The sequence below is a fragment of the Oryctolagus cuniculus genome, chromosome 15 (genome assembly GCF_964237555.1).
Source record: "Oryctolagus cuniculus chromosome 15, mOryCun1.1, whole genome shotgun sequence".
Lineage (NCBI taxonomy): Eukaryota > Metazoa > Chordata > Mammalia > Lagomorpha > Leporidae > Oryctolagus > Oryctolagus cuniculus.
The window spans coordinates 8,124,708-8,142,766 of record NC_091446.1 but is presented as its reverse complement, the minus strand read 5'-3'; the positions used below and the strand labels follow the sequence as shown (position 1 = coordinate 8,142,766).

At 52.9% G+C, this 18,059-nt stretch overlaps 1 protein-coding gene across 1 annotated transcript; it reads right to left on the bottom strand.

Annotated features, from left to right (window-relative positions):
* Positions 1–496: 496 nt before the first annotated feature.
* Positions 497–17,851, bottom strand: LOC100354141 (ATPase PAAT). The gene is made up of 6 exons (XM_070058318.1): positions 17,584–17,851; positions 16,166–16,369; positions 15,106–15,178; positions 12,629–12,835; positions 8,561–8,922; positions 497–3,024 (listed from the first exon to the last, which is right to left on the bottom strand). The coding sequence occupies exons 1-6, from the start codon at positions 17,745–17,747 to the stop codon at positions 2,790–2,792; spliced, it is 1,245 nt and encodes a 414-aa protein (XP_069914419.1). The 5' UTR covers positions 17,748–17,851; the 3' UTR covers positions 497–2,789.
* Between the last annotated feature and the right edge of the window lie 208 nt (positions 17,852–18,059).

Genomic DNA, 18,059 nt, shown 5'->3' with positions numbered 1-18,059 from the left:
AAGCTCATACAGGGACTCTGCACTGTTCTCTCAATTTTACTGTGAACCTAAAACTGCTCTTTCTTTAAAGAAACAAAAATGAGGGGGCGCAGCGGGTTAAGGCCCCAGCCTACTGCACTGGCATCCGATATGGACACTGGTTCGAGTCCCCACTGCTCCTCTTCCAATCCAGCACCCTGCTAATGCACCTGGGAAAGCAGCGGAAGATGGCCCAAGAGCTTGGGGCCCTGCACCTGCGTGGGAGACCTGGACAAAGCTCCTGGCTCTGGCTGTTGCAGCCATTTGGGGAGTGAACCAGCGGATGGAAGACCTCTCTCTCTGTCTCTACCTCTCTCTGTAACTCTTTCAAATAAATAAAATAAATCTTTAAAAAATAAAGAAAACAAAATTAAATTCCTATTTAATTTATATTTAATAAATTTATTATTTAATAATTATTCAATTTTATAAGCACATTCACTACAAAGGGTTATATGATGGAGTTGCAAATTTGAAAATTTGTGAGTGGATGTAATTATAGAAATTCCACAGTAGAAAACCATCTTCTTCCAACTTCAAGGAGGAAATTTTCCCAATTGACCAAACGCGTTTTACAACCATGGAAAACACCGTTAAAAATTGGGAAAAGCCTTGCTATAATACTTGAATTTCACACCTTTTCTATTTCACACCGGGGGACCAAACTAAACCGGCCACTTGAAATAGATACACTTTGGGGGACATTTTTGTCTCTGCTTTTTAGCACAAACACTAAACTAATCAACGTTCCGTCTGGTGTGCCGGCACCGTTCTGAGTATTCAATGCACGCAGTCCTCAGAGCCCGTAGGGAAACCACAGTTACCAAACCTGACAGTGCCAAACATTTCTTTGAGAAACGACTGTGCTTCCCCGCTGTGGCATGTAAGCATCGGGACACAGCAAAAGAACTCGGACTGGGTTGACGGTCTGCATTCACAGCCGTGCCTGTGGCTCGGGGAACAGGCCGCACCACAGAAGCCGTGGGGTCAGCTGACGGGGTGAGCCCTCAGCGAGACCGCCTGCTCCGGGACAAAGGATCGCCATACAGCTGTGTGCGTCACGACTGCCCAGGAACAGTGGCTCGTCAAGGGTGACCACAGTGGCTTCACGCCGATCACCTTTATGGGACAGAAATGAACAAGCAGTATGCAAATGAGGCCTGGTTTTGAAAACAAATTTGCCAGAAAATAATGTGTATGACATGCTTTTCTAAAAAATAAAACATTTTAAGCAAGAATTACCCTACAAGTGAGGCGTACGTGCATTTATTTTTCGACAAATATCTCACCTTCAACACACATGCAAGTCACGAGTTCTGAAAATGGAGTCTTCCAGGCAACTTCCTGGAATCCTACAGCTCCTCCCGCAGAGCCCGGCCGTCCCACTGTGAACACGGAGAGGAGTCCAACCTGCCGCCTCCGAGATACGACTGTGTCCATTCTGCATAACAACCCAAACCGCACGGAATTCCAACAAGGAGCAGTCCTAGGAGGGAGTGGATTCTGACTTTCACTTTCCTTTCCACAGCGACACTGCGAAGTAAGTATTAATGGCCCCGGCAGGAACTGAGTTTGCTTGTTAAACAAACTGCATCTTGGGGCCGGCGCTTGGCTCACTTGGTTAATCCTCCGTCTGCGGCACAGGCATCCCATATGGGCGCCGGGTTCTAGTCCTGGTTGCTCCTCTTCCAGTCCAGCTCTCTGCTGTGGCCCGAGAAGGCAGTGGAGGATGGCCCAAGTGCTTGGGCCCTGCACCTGCATGGGAGACCAGGAGGAAGCACCTGGATCCTGGCTTCGGGTCGGTGCAGCTCCGGCCGTAGCGGCCATTTTGGGGGGTGAACCAACAGAAGGAAGACCTTTCTCTCTGTCTCTCTCTCTCTCTGTCTAACTCTATCTGTCAAATAAAAAAAAAATGCATCTTATTCATTATCTCAGATATACAATACAAATTAAAGATTCCAACTCTTACATATCCAATTTTCCAAAAAACAATAAGAAAAAAATCAAATACTTTCAAGCTCTATTTTTCAGGTGCCTAAGACTATAAAGTAAGGTCTTTATATAAATAAGAAATTCACTTTAATCAAACACATATAGCCGGCACCGCGGCTCACTAGGCTAATCCTCCGCCTTGCAGCGCCAGCACACCAGGTTCTAGTCCCGGTCGGGGCGCCGGATTCTGTCCAGGTTGCCCCTCTTCCAGGCCAGCTCTCTGCTGTGGCCAGGGAGTGCAGTGGAGGATGGCCCAAGTGCTTGGGCCCTGCACCCCATGGGAGACCAGGAGAAGCACCTGGCTCCTGCCATCGGATCAGCGTGTTGCGCTGGCCGCTGCGCGCCAGCCGCGGCGGCCATTGGAGGGTGAACCAACGGCAAAAGGAAGACCTTTCTCTCTGTCTCTCTCTCTCACTGTCCACTCTGCCTGTCAAAAAAATAAAAAAAATAAAAATAAAAACACATATACAATGCAAACTAATGAATTACAGTAGAAATCCTTAAACACATTAAACACTTAAACATCAGAGGCATGTATAAATTCCTGTAAGAGTGAGAAATATCACACACAAACCTCCTTCATGACCGCATCGTGTGAACTCCTAGTGTACACAACTGGATTTGCAGTGACGGGCGCGGCGCAGATGGACACTGAGGTCACTTTAGGCAAGACGGCGATCCTTCAGAGGACTCTGAACACCTGCCTCTCAGGGCGCTGGGTCTGGCTTTGCAATAAATACGCAATAAATACCCCCGGGACACGGCGTGTAGGACAGCGCTCATCGCTCTCCATTGGAAAGTCTTTCCCCAGAGTCGCAGCGCGGCAGAGGCAGCCGGGCGGGCGGGGCGCTGGGGCTCTGCAGCAGCTCCACCACCACGGCCAGCTGGCGGTCCACGTGCTCCTGCAGTCTGCGCACCCGCTCGTCAATGTAGTCCATGAGTTTCTTTTCCATCAGCTCCATGTTTTTGGAAAGAATCTTCTCCAAGTAGGAGCAAACAGGCTGTGTTTCCATTCTAAAAATAAAATAAAATGAATCAATTTTCCCTAAAAGTGTGTGAAAAACCCGAGGCCATACGGACAAGCAGTCAACACACACGGCTGAGATGTGCCTGCACAACTGTTCTGTCTCCGTGTGACACCTGTCCAGGTTCCACCATGCACACACACACAACACGTAGTCTCCAACGTATTCTGATTTCCTCAATCGTTACCTCTTAGAATATGACTGAAATGAGAATATAAAAGTGAAGGTGAACCCTTACAGAACCGTCTTTACAAAGGGTCTTCCTGATTTTGAGCTCCAAACGAAAACCGGTCTTGGGCATTTTTGAGAACTCAGCATGTGTAGTACTTCCCCAAGGAACCGTACGATCTGAAGTTTCTCTTTTCTCATATAAACATCCTTACTAAAAGGGCAAATTGGAATGACAACCAGAGGCAGACCAGTTCCTAAGTTCACTAGGAGCGCGGGAACAGTGCACCTCAGAACGTGGCTCTCAGACAGTGAAGTCTAGAGGGTTGTTGTCTGGATACCATGGTGCTGCTTGACTCTTCCACACCCACTCCCATGACTCCCATGACTGAGTGGCTCTCCCAGGAGGCTCCGCCCTGTGCCGTGGACTGCTCTGCCCGCTGGCACAGTCTGCACTGTGTACTTTTCTCTAGGGTTTCCTAAGGTAGCAGGGTTAGTGCAGAGACATACACCTTCCGAGGGATTAACTGTTTGTTTTCAGTACCTCTGTGTTCTGTATTTCATTGCACATGTTGTAGTACAACAAGTATGTGCATCCAGCCAAAAGCTAACACGGATTTGCACAAAACAAAACCGTTCTCATTAACCTTTTCGTTAGAATATTAGGTTGTTCATAAACCATCATGTATGTTAATATGTAATGGACTGTGTTATTTTTAAACCAATATTTTTATGTTGTCTATATAAACAGAAGTGTTTGCAGTCCCCAGTTATTTTCTGTTAAATATTTCATTTATTTTAGATGTAGAGTTAGAGACAGAGAGGTCTTCCATCCGCTGGTCCACTCCCCAAATGGCCACTCAGCTGAAGCTGGACCGATTCCTAGGAGCCAGGAGGTTCTTCTAGGTCTCCCACACAGGTGCAGGGGCCCAAGGACTCGGACCATCTTCCATTGCTTTTCCAGGCCATTAGCAGGCAGCTGGATCGGAAGTGGAGCAGCCGGGACACGAACTGGAGCCTGTACGGGATGCCAGCACCGCAGGCGGAGGCTTAGCTGCCACGCTGTACCACCAGCCCCAGCCCCGTCGTTTTGAAGAATGTGAAGACTATCAAGACCAGGCCACTGAGGTTAGTGCAACATGTGTGGACAGCTCAGTGTCCACACGTATACACGGAAACACAAACACCATCACAGTTAAGTGCAAGAACTAATCCCTCGTGACAGAAATCTCCTTCCTGCTACCCCTTTATTATCACAAACAGTTCCCCAACACCCTCTCCCCCCAAAACTGGGCAGCACTAGTCTCTCCGTCTCTGCAGCTTCTGTCCTTCGAGAACATTAGGTAAATGGAATCACACGGTGGGTGGCCCTGGAGGTCCTCTGCACACTGGGAGGAATTTCCTCGACAGCTGAGGCCGTCCGGGGGGTGGGGGTGGGGGGCCCTCAGACAGAAGCAGCCCCCAGCTGTGGCTGGAAAGCCTGTCTCCAAAGTGGCTGGCATCTCCCCCACTTTTTGTGCTGCGTGTGTAAGTCACATTGTCGCTCCCCCTCTTCATGGAGGAACGACACTAAGCCCTGCCTAGGCTTCATATCCGAGTCACGGCACCATTATGTCGCTCCCCCTCTTCGTGGAGGAATGACACAGGACCCTGCGCTGTTCTTTTGTCTGCTCGGCCCTTCCCGGGTTGGCTACCGACCCTTCCACCTCCGTGGAAGGGCGGTTCCCCCTGCCACTTTCCCCACTTCCGCAGGGGAGCGGCACACCGCCGGCCGGCTCTCTCGGGGGCTGCACAGGTGTTCCTTCAGATAGATGTTCCCCCTTAGATGTTCCTCGTGCATGTTGTCTCTCTCCTCCTTTATAGTCCTCTTCCACCAATCCCAACTCTGCTACCCACATGCCGAGTACGCTGCTCTCCTCCAATCAGGAGCAGGTCCTACAGTTTATTGGTTGAACTGGAGGCAGCTGTGTAGAAGCTGTTTCTCCCTTCTCAGCGCCATATTGTGGGAGAGCAGATGCATAGAATAAGTCTTAATTCCAGTAACTTAGTCTAGTCCGAGTTGCTCCCCACACACATCTTCAGGGTGGGGGCAATCTTTCACCCAGAGCGGTCAGAGGAGGGGCTGGCTGTCTCTAAGAGACCCCCCCCCCCATCTGCATGAGTCCCAAGCCAACCAGCTTACATATGTGAAACCCCCGTCCAATGGGCACCCCCAATAGGATGACCCGATGAACAGACAGTAACACCTTAAACACCCGGACCCTTCCTCGGGCACTCCACCTGGTCTCCTCTCGGACCAGACACTTTTCTATCAAATAAAAGCTTCTGCCTTGGGGCCGGCACTGTGGCGTAGCAGGTAAAGCTGCCGCCTGCAGTGCCTGCATCCCATATGGGCGCCAGTTCGAGTCCTGGCTGCTCCACTTCCGATCCAGCTGTCTGCTGTGGCCTGGGAAGGCAGTAGGGGATGGCCCAAGTCCTTGGGCCCCTGCACCCACGTGGGAGACCCAGGAGAAGCTCCTGGCTTCAGATGGGTGCAGCTCCGGCCGTTGCGGCCAACTGGAGAGTGAACTAGTGGATGGAAGACCTCTCTCTCTCTCTCTCTCTCTCTCTGCCTCTCCTTCTCTCTTTGTATAACTCTTTCAGATAAATAAATAATTCTTTTTTTTTGACAGGCAGAGTTAAGACAGTGAGAGAGAGAGAGACAGAAAGGTCTTCCTTTTTCTGTTGGTTCACCCACCAAGTGGCTGCTACAGCCGGCCCACTACGGACGGCACGCTGCGCCGATTCGAAGCCAGGAGCCAGGTGCTTCCTCCTGGTCTCCCATGTGGGTGCAGGGCCCAAGCACTTGGGCCACCTTCCGCTGCCTTCCCAACATTGGCAGGAAGCTAGATCAGCAGTGGAGCAGCCGGGGCTCGAACCACTGCCCATATGGGATGACAGCGTCGCACTCAGCGGTTTCACTCGCCTTGCACAACACCAACACCAGGTTTTCAATTTTTATGGGGTCCAACATATCAATTTTTCATTGTATAGGTCGTGCTTTTGGTGTTATATCTACGAACGCTGGTCCTGGTCCTAAGTATCTAGTAAGAGTCTCTTCCATGCATTAGTAGAGAGGTTTTACAGTCCAGTATTTACATTCTAGTCTGTAACCCATTTAGAGTTAAGGATGTGAGGTTTAGGCCTGTGGATGCCCAATTACTCTGGCATCACACATGAAGACTCTAATCCTTCCTCATCCAATCACGTTTGTCAAAAACCAGGAGGTGTGCTTGTGCAGGGCTATTTGTGTGCCCTCTGTGCTGCTGATCTCCAAGTCTGTACCTCTGCCAGTGCCGCAGCCACGAATACTGTAGCTGTGTCTGAAAACCACGCAGTAGGGCTGCTGTTTGACCTGGAGGTGAAGATGCCTGCGTCCCTTTTTGGAGCACGCACCTGCTGGTTGCAGTTTGCACCCAATCGCAGCCTCCTGTAGAGGTGGCAGGTAAGAGCCAAGTACTCAGTTCCCGACATCCATGTGAGGCCAGGAGTGGTTCCTGGTTCCTCGCTTCAGCTTGTCCCAGCCCTGGCTGTTGCAGGCATTTAGGGAATGAACTAGAGGAACAGATAATCTCTCCTGCCTTTCAAATAAATGAAAAAAACCTATATACTCATATCAATGTGGGGGAATTGAAATTTCTATTATGTTGGGTCTTTCATTTCATGAGCACAGTTTGTTTCTGCACTGTTCGAATGTCTTCTTCGATTTCATTCATCAGTGTTTTATAATTCTCAGTCCATAAATCCTGTAGTAAATTTATATACTTTAATAATTTATGCACTTCATAATTATTTCTATAGGCTTGCATATTTTACACATATTTTTATGTACTTCAGTTTCTTTAGGGTAGTCTTGTTCTGGTATCAAATACCGGCTTCATAAAGTGAGGTCGAGAGTAGAGGTTTGGCACAGTGGTGAAAAAGCCCCTTAGGATTCCTATGTTCCATACTGGAGTAGCTGGGTTGAAGGCCGGCTTCCTGCTAACGCGCACCCAGGAGGCGGGGGATGGCTATGGTAGCCGGGTCCCTGCCATCCGGGCGGGAGACCCAGATTGAGCCCCCAGCCCCTGTTGTCTGCTCCATCCTCACAGACACCTGGGGGCGCAACCAGTAGACAGCAGAGCTCTGTCTTTGCCTTTCAAGTAAAATGAATAATAATGAACAAATAAATAAAATAAACTGGGAAGTCTTCCCTCCTATATTTTGGAAGTATGGAAAACTGGCGCTTTTAAATGTTTGGTGGAATTCTCCAGTGAAGTCGTCTGGGCCTGGATATTTCTTGGTCACAAGCTTTCTAGATACAAATCGAGTGTTTTCAGTGGTTACGACTACTCCAGCACTCTTTCACGTTGGCTGTTTGATAACTGGTAATTCTCCAGAAATCAATTCATTTCCTCTAATCTGTCAAACTTACGAGCATAAAATTGCTTGGAATAACCCCTTATCTTTATTTTTTTTTTAATTTACTTATTTGAAAGCAGAGAACAGACTCAGAGAGACAGCTTCCATCAGTTTCTCCCCCAAGTGCCCACAGTAGCCAGGGCTGATTCAGGGCAAACCCAGGAGCCCAGAATTCAATCCAGGTTCCCTGCGTGGCCGGCCCAGTCCCCGCCAGTCCCCCGCCGAGTCCCCGCTGCCTCCCAGGGTGCACATAAAGAGAGAGGCGGATTGGAAACGGAGCTGGACTCAAACGCCACACTGCGACATGTGCGGACATCCCAGCGGCACTCGGCCACGGTGCCTGACCCTGACCCACCCCCACTTACCAGCCTTTCGGGGGCCTCGTGCTCAGCGAGCGGGCGGGGATATCTGCGCATGCCCGATGCTGCTAATCTGCATCTCCTCTTTTCTCTTGGCAGTCTTGCTGGGAGACTACCGGTGTTTTAATTTTCACTTTCCCAGCGAGTTTTTAAGTCAAGTCAAGTCACGATTCAGGTTCCTGGGGTCTCACCTTCTACAGGCCCCTCTCAGAGGACAGAGCTGAGCCCGGGGCGGGTCCACTTCAGATCCTCGCAGGAAACGTGCCTCTGTCTCACGGTCAGCCCAGGTGCAGACCCAGGATACGTGGAGCAGGACAAACGGGCCAGGACCATGTGCACAGGGAGATCAGGGAGATGCCACGCCCTCCCCCCCCCCCCCGCCCCCGTCGAGGCCACGCCTCCTCGCAGCAACAGGAGTCCAGGAGTCCTGTGGGTAGTTCTTGCTCTGGTTCTGGCTGTCAAATGGGCAGCTGTGCAGTTCTCGATCTCCATCCTGTGTCTTCTGCCACGGTGCCGACGCCCAAGGTGCCCCTGAAGCACCGTGCAGCTCAGTGTGACCTCAGCAAACACATCAGTGTGAGACACAAAAGGGCACCAGTTAGGGCCGGCGCTGTGGTGCAGCAGTACAGCCTCCCCCTGTGGCGCCGGCATCCCATATGGGTGCCGGTTCTAGACCTGGCGGCTCCACTTCCCCTCTGGGGCTCCGTTCTGCACCCGTCCAGGGCTGCCGCGTTTTCTCCACCGTGCACCTGTGCGCTTCCCGCGGTGTCACCGGGCGCCAGTGCAGTCCCGACAGGCACAGGTGTGCATGCTGACTTGGCGGGGGCTCCCGCGGGCGCTGGGGACTGCAGCGCGCCCACATGCTGGTACCCAGGGCTCCCCAGGACCGCCTGCAGCTGCTCCCCGACGGGAATCCGGTTCTGACAAGGCAAGGAGGAAAGGCGAGCAGTGAGACTTGTGCGGCTGCTCTGGGCGACTCCCCGGGGAGGCACTGCCCGCTTGACTGGCTCAGGAAGCCAGGCACACAGCAACAGTGATCCCAGCACTCAGTGGGGGAGGCCAAGGCCAAAGGGACCCGGCCACGGCAATCAGCTTCTAAGGGACAGGGCGGGGACCGGACCTCAGGCCACCCACCCCCACGGTCAGGGCTCCTTAATCCCTTCACTGCAGTGTCTTCTAAAAATATATCCCTGGGGCCAGTGCTGTGGCGCAGTGGGTAAAGCTGCTGCCTGCAACGCCAGTATCCCATATGGGCTCCGGTTCTAGTCCCAGCTGCTCCAATTCCAAACCAGCTCTCTGCTATGGCCTGGGAAAGCAACAGAAGATGGCCCGAGTCCTTGAGGCCCTGCACCCACATGGGAGATCCAGAAGAAGCTCTTGGCTCCTGGCTTCAGCCTGGCCATTGTGGCCATTTGGGAAGTAAACCAGCAGAAGGAAGATCCTTTCTTTCTCTCTCTCTCTCTCTCTCTCTCTCTCTCTCCCCCTCCCTCCCTCCTTCCCTCTGTGTCATTCTGTCTTTTAAATAAAAAATAAAGCTTAAAAACAAATATAATACGGGGATGTAGATGGTGAGAAATGCATTAGGGACAGACAAGGATGGAAAGGGAGTAATGAGGGCCAAGGAAGTGGGGGCTGGGGAGACCCTAATGTCAAGAATCCTCTAGCTCCATTCACTGCTCCACACGCTGGACACCTGAGAAATGTTAACCTGTTGTCAATTTAACTTGTTCTACTGAATCCAAGTTTTGAATAAATTTTAAAATGCCCCTGGATAAGACAGATTATTTATTGTTAAACTTAACAATATTTGAACATCAGACAACTTTCTTTTTCCTCTAGGGGCTTTATTCAGTCATAATGGAAAGACTCATTTATTTCTCTCTGATACCTCAAACAACAACAAAAAATGTATGGTATGGCCGGTGCCGCGGCTCACTAGGCTAATCCTCCACCTAGCGGCGCCAGCACACCGGGTTCTAGTCCCGGTCGGGGCGCCGGATTCTGTCCCGGTTGCCCCTCTTCCAGTCCAGCTCTCTGCTGTGGCCAGGGAGTGCAGTGGAGGATGGCCCAAGTCCTTGGGCCCTGCACCCCATGGGAGACCAGGAGAAGTATCTGGCTTCTGCCTTTGGATCAGCGCAGTGCGCTGGCCGCGGCGGCCAATTGGAGGGTGAACCCACGGCAAAAGGAAGACCTTTCTCTCTGTCTCTCTCTCTCACTATCCACTCTGCCTGTCCAAAAAAAAAAAAAAAAAGAAAGAAAGAAAGAAAGAAAGAAAGAAATGTATGGTAGAAAATTGACAAATGGATGTAACAGGGAAAGGATGGGGAAACCCTCCCTTGTTCACTCCCCAAATACCGGGAATGGGGGGTCAAAGTCGGGAGCCAGGAACTCAATCCAGGCCTCCCACGAGGGCGGCAGACTCAGCGACCCGGGTGGTGGCCTCTGCCTCCCAGGGTCTGCATTAGCGGGAAGACGGACGCAGCAGCCAGAGTCCAGGGTGAAGCCAGAGGCTCGACGGAGACACAGACTGCAGGTCGGCACCCAGCCGTGCCCAGCCTCACTGCCAGGAAGCGCACACGTCACAGACGCACACAGCAACAAGCACACGCCCAGCACCAGCACTGCGGCCAGCTGGACACACGTGGGCACAGCCACTGAACGGGCTCACGTCCTCACTGAGCAGGCCACCCAACTCCACGGTCAGGGCTCTTTAATCCCTTCACTGTAGTGTCTTCTAAAAATATATCCCTGGGGCCTGCGCCGTGGCGTAGCAGGTACAGCTGCCTTTGAGATGCCAGCACACAATATGGGTGCTGGTTTGAGACCCGGCTGTTCGACTTGCAATACACCTCCCTGCTAATGACGTGGGAGAGCAGTAGCAGATGGCCCAAGTCCTCGGGCCCCTGCACCCATGTAGGAGACCCAGAATCAATCCCTGGCTCCTGGCTTCCCATCAGTGCAGCTTCAGCCGTTGCAGCCTTTTGGGGAGTGAACCATCACATAGAAGACCTCTCTGCCTCTGTGTAACTCTGCCTTTGAAATAAATAAATAAAACTTAAAAAGATCTAATATTTATAAACTTTTCAATATTTACTTGCATGGTTTAAATTTTTACATAATCATGTGATTTTTATGGTATTATTTAGATTTTGTACATGGGTATATATCCTTTTAAAAGTAAGAATCAGTGGCCGGCGCCATGGCACCGTAGGTAAAGCCACCTCCTGCAGAGCCAAAATCCCATATGGGCACAGGTTCGAGTCCCGGCTGCTCCGCTCTGATCCAGCTCCCGGCCAATGCACCTGGAAAAGCAGTGGAAGACGGCCCAGCGCTTGAGCCTCGCACCCTAGTGGGAGACCTGGAAGAAGCCCCTGGCTTCCGATCGGCCCAGCTCCAAGACTGCAGCCATTTGGGGAATGAACCAGCACATGGAAAAATCTCTCTCTCTGTAGCTCTGCCTCTCAAATAATTAAATCTTAAACAAAAACAAAAACAAAAAGGAGCATCACCCGCCCCAGGACGCAGGCCAGTGCGCGCCAGCAGCAGCTGCAGCCCCCGTGCGGTCAGGAACCCTCCCCTCGTGCTCCCTTCCCCCCGGTCCCTTTTCTTCCCCTGGAGGAAGGCAGTGTTCTCCACGGGGCCTCCCACCCCGCGTCAGTCCCCCCCACCCAGTCCCTGCGGCCATGCCCCTCAAACCTCCCTTCCGGCCAGCAGGGCTCACTCCCACCCCATCCCGTGTTTCCAGACGCCTGAGAACCCTTGCAATGCCGCATCATCACTCTGAAAGTCAACGACCCACAGCGAAGCTCCTCTCTCCAGGCCCCCCTCCCTCCAGAAATCAGCGGCGTGGCCGTCCTGCAAACCTCCCCGCACGGGACTGTCCTTAGCGGTCCAGGCCCAGCGGCTGTGCTGTCTGAGCCTCGCACAGCCCAGGTCAGTCCCTGACTCTCGTCTGGAGGAGGGCCCGTGGGGGTGCCCTTCTCGCAGTCCCACTGTCTTCTGATTCCACGGACACGTTCCGCGGAGCCGATCTCCAACCACAGGGAGACCTGCACACACCAGACAGCACTCAAGCTCTCACCACCTCGCTCCATCCTTTCTGCCTCCCCGTCACTTCTTCACTCAGAAATGACCTTGTACCCACGTCCTCGTCACACCCCCTTCCTCCCGCACGGGAGGCTCGAGCCCCATCTGCTGTGTCTGCTCCGCCTCCTGGCCCCTCCCTGCCTAATCCCACTCCTCTAATTCCGTCTCCTTAGTAGTCTTCCCAAGTCGTCCTCCTCCTTCCCCACGCGCAAGCTCTGGACTGGAAAAGCCTTCCACCAGGAGACTGACTGGTCACTCTGGCCCCCTCTGAGGCCCTGCTCCACGAGAGGCTGCCTACGGAGCACAGCTGAGGCCAGCCACAGGAGCCCAGACTGCGAGGACTGCAGCCTGGACGCGGGGCAGGAGGGACTTGCCCTCCTGCCCCGCATGGATTTATGTGGATTTATGTGGATTTATGCAAGCAAACGAGGTAAGCTCTTTCATCAGAGTCAAGACTTAAGGTGACGTCACGTGCTGCCTTGTTAAAGCCCCAGCTTGGGAATTTTTAACAGGCGCGGACAGAAATCCACCTGTACTCACCTGCTGCTGAAACCGAACCATATCCATCAGCTGCTGGGCACCCGGCGATAACTTGGAGCCCATGGACCGCATCATGGTTTGGACCTTGTCCAGGTCTATCCTGGACCCCAGAGCAGGAGAGCGTGTGGAGGAATTTGCCGGAACCGACCTCACGTGCACCACAACTCTACTGAGGAACACACACTGCTTCTCACCCAACGACAGCAACTGTCACAAAACAGAAATGTTCCCCGAACAGTAAGACGTTAGAACTATCATCATTTGCAGTTACTTCTCTAATTACCTTAAAAAAGTACATTAATCTCAAAACTTTTAAGAATTTTAGAGGGGCTGGCGCTGTGGCATAGCAAGTAAAGCTGCCGCCTGCAGTGCCGGTATCCCACATGGGTGCTGGTTCGAGTCCTGGCTGCTCCACTTCTGATCCAGCTCTCTGCTGTGGCCTGGGAAAGCAGTAGAAGATGGCCCAAGTCCTTGGGCCCCCACACCTGTGTGGGAGACCTGGAAGAAGCTAATGGCTCCTGGCTTCGGATTGGCGCAGCTCCTACCATTGTGGCCATCTGGGGAGTGAACCAGCGGACGGAAGACCTCTCTCTCTCTCTCTCTCTCTCTCTCTCTCTGCCTCTCCTTCTCTGTGTAACTCTGACCTTCAAATAAATAAATCTTTACAAAAAAAAGTGACTATCCTCAGTAATGAAGACAACACCCCATTACATACCCTCCTCCCAACCTCCCACTGTGCCCTTCCTTTGTAATCCTGTGGGGAGCAACTCGGACTAGACTAAGTTACTGGAATTAAGACTTATTCTATGCATCTGCTCTCCCACAATATGGCGCTGGGAGAGGAGTAAACAGCTTCTACACAGCTGCCTCTCGCCAACTTGAGTGATGACCTGCAGGAGCTGATCCTGCTCCTGATTGGAGGAGAGCAGCGTACTCGGTGTGTGGGTAGCAGAGTTGGGATTGGTGGAAGAGGACTATAAAGGAGGAGAGAGACAACATGCACCAGGAACATCTAAGGGGAACATCTAAGAGGAACACCTGTGCAGCCCCCGAGAGAGCCGGCCGGTGGTGTGCCGCTCCCCCGCGGAAGTGTGGAATGTGGCAGGGGGAACCGCCCTTCCACGGAGGTGGAAGGGTCGGTAGCCAACCCGGGAAGAACCAGCAGCAAACCCGGGGAGGGCCGAGCAGACAAAAGAACAATGCAGGATCCTTTGTCGTTCCTCCACGAAGAGGGGGAGCGACATAATCCCCCAGTCAGCACCAACTATGGCGCACATCTGATGATAAGTCTGGCACCATCACACTTGATCCACTAGAGAACAAGCCGTGAGGGCAGACGTTTCAGCTGACTTCATCAGGGTTCATTCCTATGGGCCTAGGATGGTATTTGACCTCAATAGGCACTCAAACACTTGTTGAATGAATGAAGCGCTTTATTCAAATGGCTTTAGAAGCTATCTGCATGTGAGACTTAAAACAACATTAGATCTGTGAGACTGCTGTCTGAAATCACTTATTTTTTCTTATTCTAAAAATGTTTGATAGAGGCTGGTATTGCGGTGTAGCAGGTTAAGCTGCTGCCTATGATGCCAGCATCCCATATGGGTGCCAGCTCCAGTCCTGGCTGCTCTACTTCTGGTCCAGTTCCCTGCTACTGCACCTAACAAGGCAGAAGATGGCCCAAGTCCTTGGGTCCCTGCACCCACATAGAAAACCTGGGTGAAGCTCCTGGCTCTGGACTGGCCCCAGACCCGGCCACTGCAGCCATTTGGGGAGTGTACCAGCAGACGGAAAATCTCACTCTCCTTCCGCCTCTGTAACTCTGCCTTTTCAAATCAATAAATAAAAACATTTCATAATCTTTTACAATTAATAAGCACAGAATTTTAGAGGGAAAAATAATTCAGTAATTTATTTTCTCTAGTTCCCTAATTTTACCTATGAGGTCGGTCCACACAGGTGTAAAAACTCGCCCGAGGCTGGTGTATCAGCAACAGAGCAGAGAGAGTGACTGTTAGAGTGGAACGTGTTCCCCGAGTATCCTGCCCCTGGTTCCTGACGTCACTCATTTTCATCCGCACAACCTTTCTCATGCTAAGCACAGTTACCCAAATCCCTTTAACATTTTGGTTCCTTTGTCTCAATAAATGGAGCCAAAATTGTTTATGTTTTTTTCTTTTGGGGGGGGCCAACAAAATTTTATATAAAGATTTTTGTTAAATGTTTTTAACCTCAGTTTCTAAGGCTTCAAAAATATACTACTTAAAATACATATCCCCTAGCATCTAAAAGGAGAAATTTAAAAAGAACTCACTATTAAAAAGTGTTAATTTAGAAAAGTAATTTATTATGTTTAGATGTATTAAAATTAGGGACCATCTTGGATGACTTACAATTCCAAACCAATGAAAACTATGTACATATAGTACAGAAACCAAGTTAGCTGCCAAATGACTTAAAGTTTAGCAATGACCTACCCTTATCTTACAAGCATGTGTGCATGACTCCAATTTTAGATAGTTTTTGTACAAAATAATCTTTTCATGTTCACTACAAACAAAAAGAATGAACTTTTAAAAATTTCTTACATTACCACTTTTAACAGTCACAATTTAAAAATAAATGTTCCCAGGTCAATGCTGGGTCCTGGGATCGACCCCTGCAGGCCTGCCCCTGCCCCCGCCCTGGCCAGCTACAGAGAATCTGACCAGATGGTGCAGGTGCACTCCCAGCACAGAGCTTAGGTAAAGCTCCATAAACACAGCTGTCATTTCCAACAGCTCTGGGATGCAACAGAGCTCAGAGTCTGTGCAAAAGAGACTGATCCGAACCTACGAGATCGGAAAAAAAATCACCAGTGGACAGGCGTGGCGGTCAGATTCCTACGCCATCTGTAGCTGGCTTCGTGGAAGCAAAGGTGTTCAAAGCCCCAGTACCGAGAAATCAATATCTGGGCAACAGACGCCTGTGAGTCTGAATTTCATCGCAATAAAACTGCACAGTAGCTGTGACATACTTCCGCTCCATTAGCTCAACATTTCTGCATTCAGGGGCCGGTGTCGTGGTGCAGCAGGTAAAGCCACCACCGGCAGCATCCCGTGTCCCTGCTGTCCCATTCCGATCCGGCTCCCTGCAAAGGCCTGGGAAAGCAGTGGGAGATTATCCAAACGCTGCAGCCCCTGCACCCACGTGGGAGACCTGGAAAAAGCTCCTGGCTCGGACCTGGTCCAGCCCTGGCCATTGGGGCCACCTGGGAAATCCTCTCTGTTCCTATCTGAAACCCTTTCAGATAAAAACATGAATCTTTTTTTAAAAAATTCCACAGTCCTGAAAGCTGACTAAGCCCATCTCGACTGCCCTCCAGATGCCAGGGTCTACACTTCTGTGTGCACAGGGTCTACACGGCTGTGTGCACAGCGGCAGCTTCCCCTCCCCCCACCACGGGCCAGCACCAGCGGCAGGAGGATCTACACATTCCACAAAGGTCGAGGAAACTACACCACTCGCTCAGAATATTCCAGAAGCACAGGCACAAACCTGCCCCTCGGGACGGAACCGACGCTCTCGCCCCTGCTGGTTCCACAGTACTCCTGGCCCAGGTACACCTCCATGTTTCTTGCTGAGCTCACGACGCCGACGGCCGCCACGGCGTCCCCTCCCTCAGGGTCACACAGCAGGTACAGGAAGCAGGGGGCCTTGTCCTGGCTGCACTGGCTCCTCTCCAAATGCACCAGACCCTGGCTGAGGACAAAGTCGGGAAGCCCTGCTCAGCGCGGGCTCGGGGCACTGCTCCCACCGCCCACAGGCCGCGGGCGTCTCTCAGGGAACTGCATTTTATCTGAGAGGTGGGTGGATAGAGAGGTAGACAGGTAGACAGGTATACAGATAGATGGATGACAGATGATAGATGATATAGATAGATGATGGAGATGACATAGACAGATGATGGATAGATAATAGATGATATAGACAGACGATAGAGATGACAGATGATGGATACGTAATAGATGATGATAGATGGATAGATAGAAGATAGAGATGATTGATAGAGATGATAGATGGATGATAGATGATATAGATAGGATGATAGAGATGAATAGATAATGATGGATACATAATAGATGTTATAGACAGACGATAGAGATGACAGATGATAGATACGTAGATAGACGATGATAGATGGATAGATAGAAGATAGAGATGATTGATAGGGATGATAGATGGATGACAGATGACATAGATAGATGGATGATAGGTAGCTATAATCTCACGCCTGGTTCCCTCCCCAAACGCTGGGCCAGGCTGCAGCCAGAGCCTGGAGCTCCTTCTGGTCTCCCAGGTAGGAGGCGGGGAGCCCAGCACCTGAGCCCCCAGCCCTGAGCCCGCACCTGCGGCCCGGGGCGCGCATGCGCAGGAAGCTGCCCGGGCAGCGGGCGGGGACGCGGCCCCGGCTCCCAGTGGCGTCCGCGCCCCCTGGGCCGGCGTTCCTGCCCCCGCACTGCCCGGCCCGGGCCGCCGCGGGCTGCGGCCGCACCCACGGGACACGGAGGCCGCAGACGCCGGGTTCCCGGTCCTCCCCGGCCGTCCCCGGCCTCCGCACCTGACCCTCTGCTAACTCCGTCAGTTTCCGGGGCGCCCGCAGCGCGCACGGAGGCCGGCGGAGGACGCGGCCCGGGACGAACACGCGTCTCTCCGCCACGCAGGGCAGCGGCGCCCACGCCGGGCCTCCGGGACGCACCGCGGTCGCGCGGGGGCTCGTTTGCTGGCCTCGGGTTGGACGGGTGGGTCGAGCCCCGCGGGAACGCGGTGCGCGGCGACCACGGACCGGGGGAGGCCCCGGCGTCGCCCACTCCCGCCCCCGCGCCCCGGGCCCGCACCCTCTGCCCTCGCGGCCGCCGGCTCCCCGCACGCCTCCCGCAGCAGCGCGGAGCTCCGGCCCCACCGCCGCAGCGCACCCCGGAGCCGGCGGCGCCAGCTGCTCCTCCCAGTCCGGGTCCCGGGCGTCCACGCCAGCCCGCAGGAGGACGAGGCTCTGGGTCAGGACTCCGCCGGCGGCATCCCAGGAGGCGGCCAGCGTCGGGCGGCGGCCCGGCTCCCCGGCCTCGCTGCCGGCGTCCATTCCGGAGGTGGGCGGAGGTGGTCGTGGCTGCCTCGGGCGGCCAGTGGGCGCGGGGCTGCGGCCCTCGGACACGGAGAATGTCCGTCACGAGCCACTGTCACGGGGCCGGAAGCCGCACTCCCAGCTCCGGGTGCTGCGGGTGTGACCAGCGGCTTTGCATCCCCTCAGGTGGGGGCAAGCGTCCACTCAGCGGGCAGGGAAGGGGCTGGGCCCTGGGGAGGCCGGGCAGGCTCCGAGGTCCAGGCCACGTCGTGTGACCTGGCGGCTTTAAATCGCAGCTCAGGGTGGGTGCAGTCTTAGAATCAGAGCGGG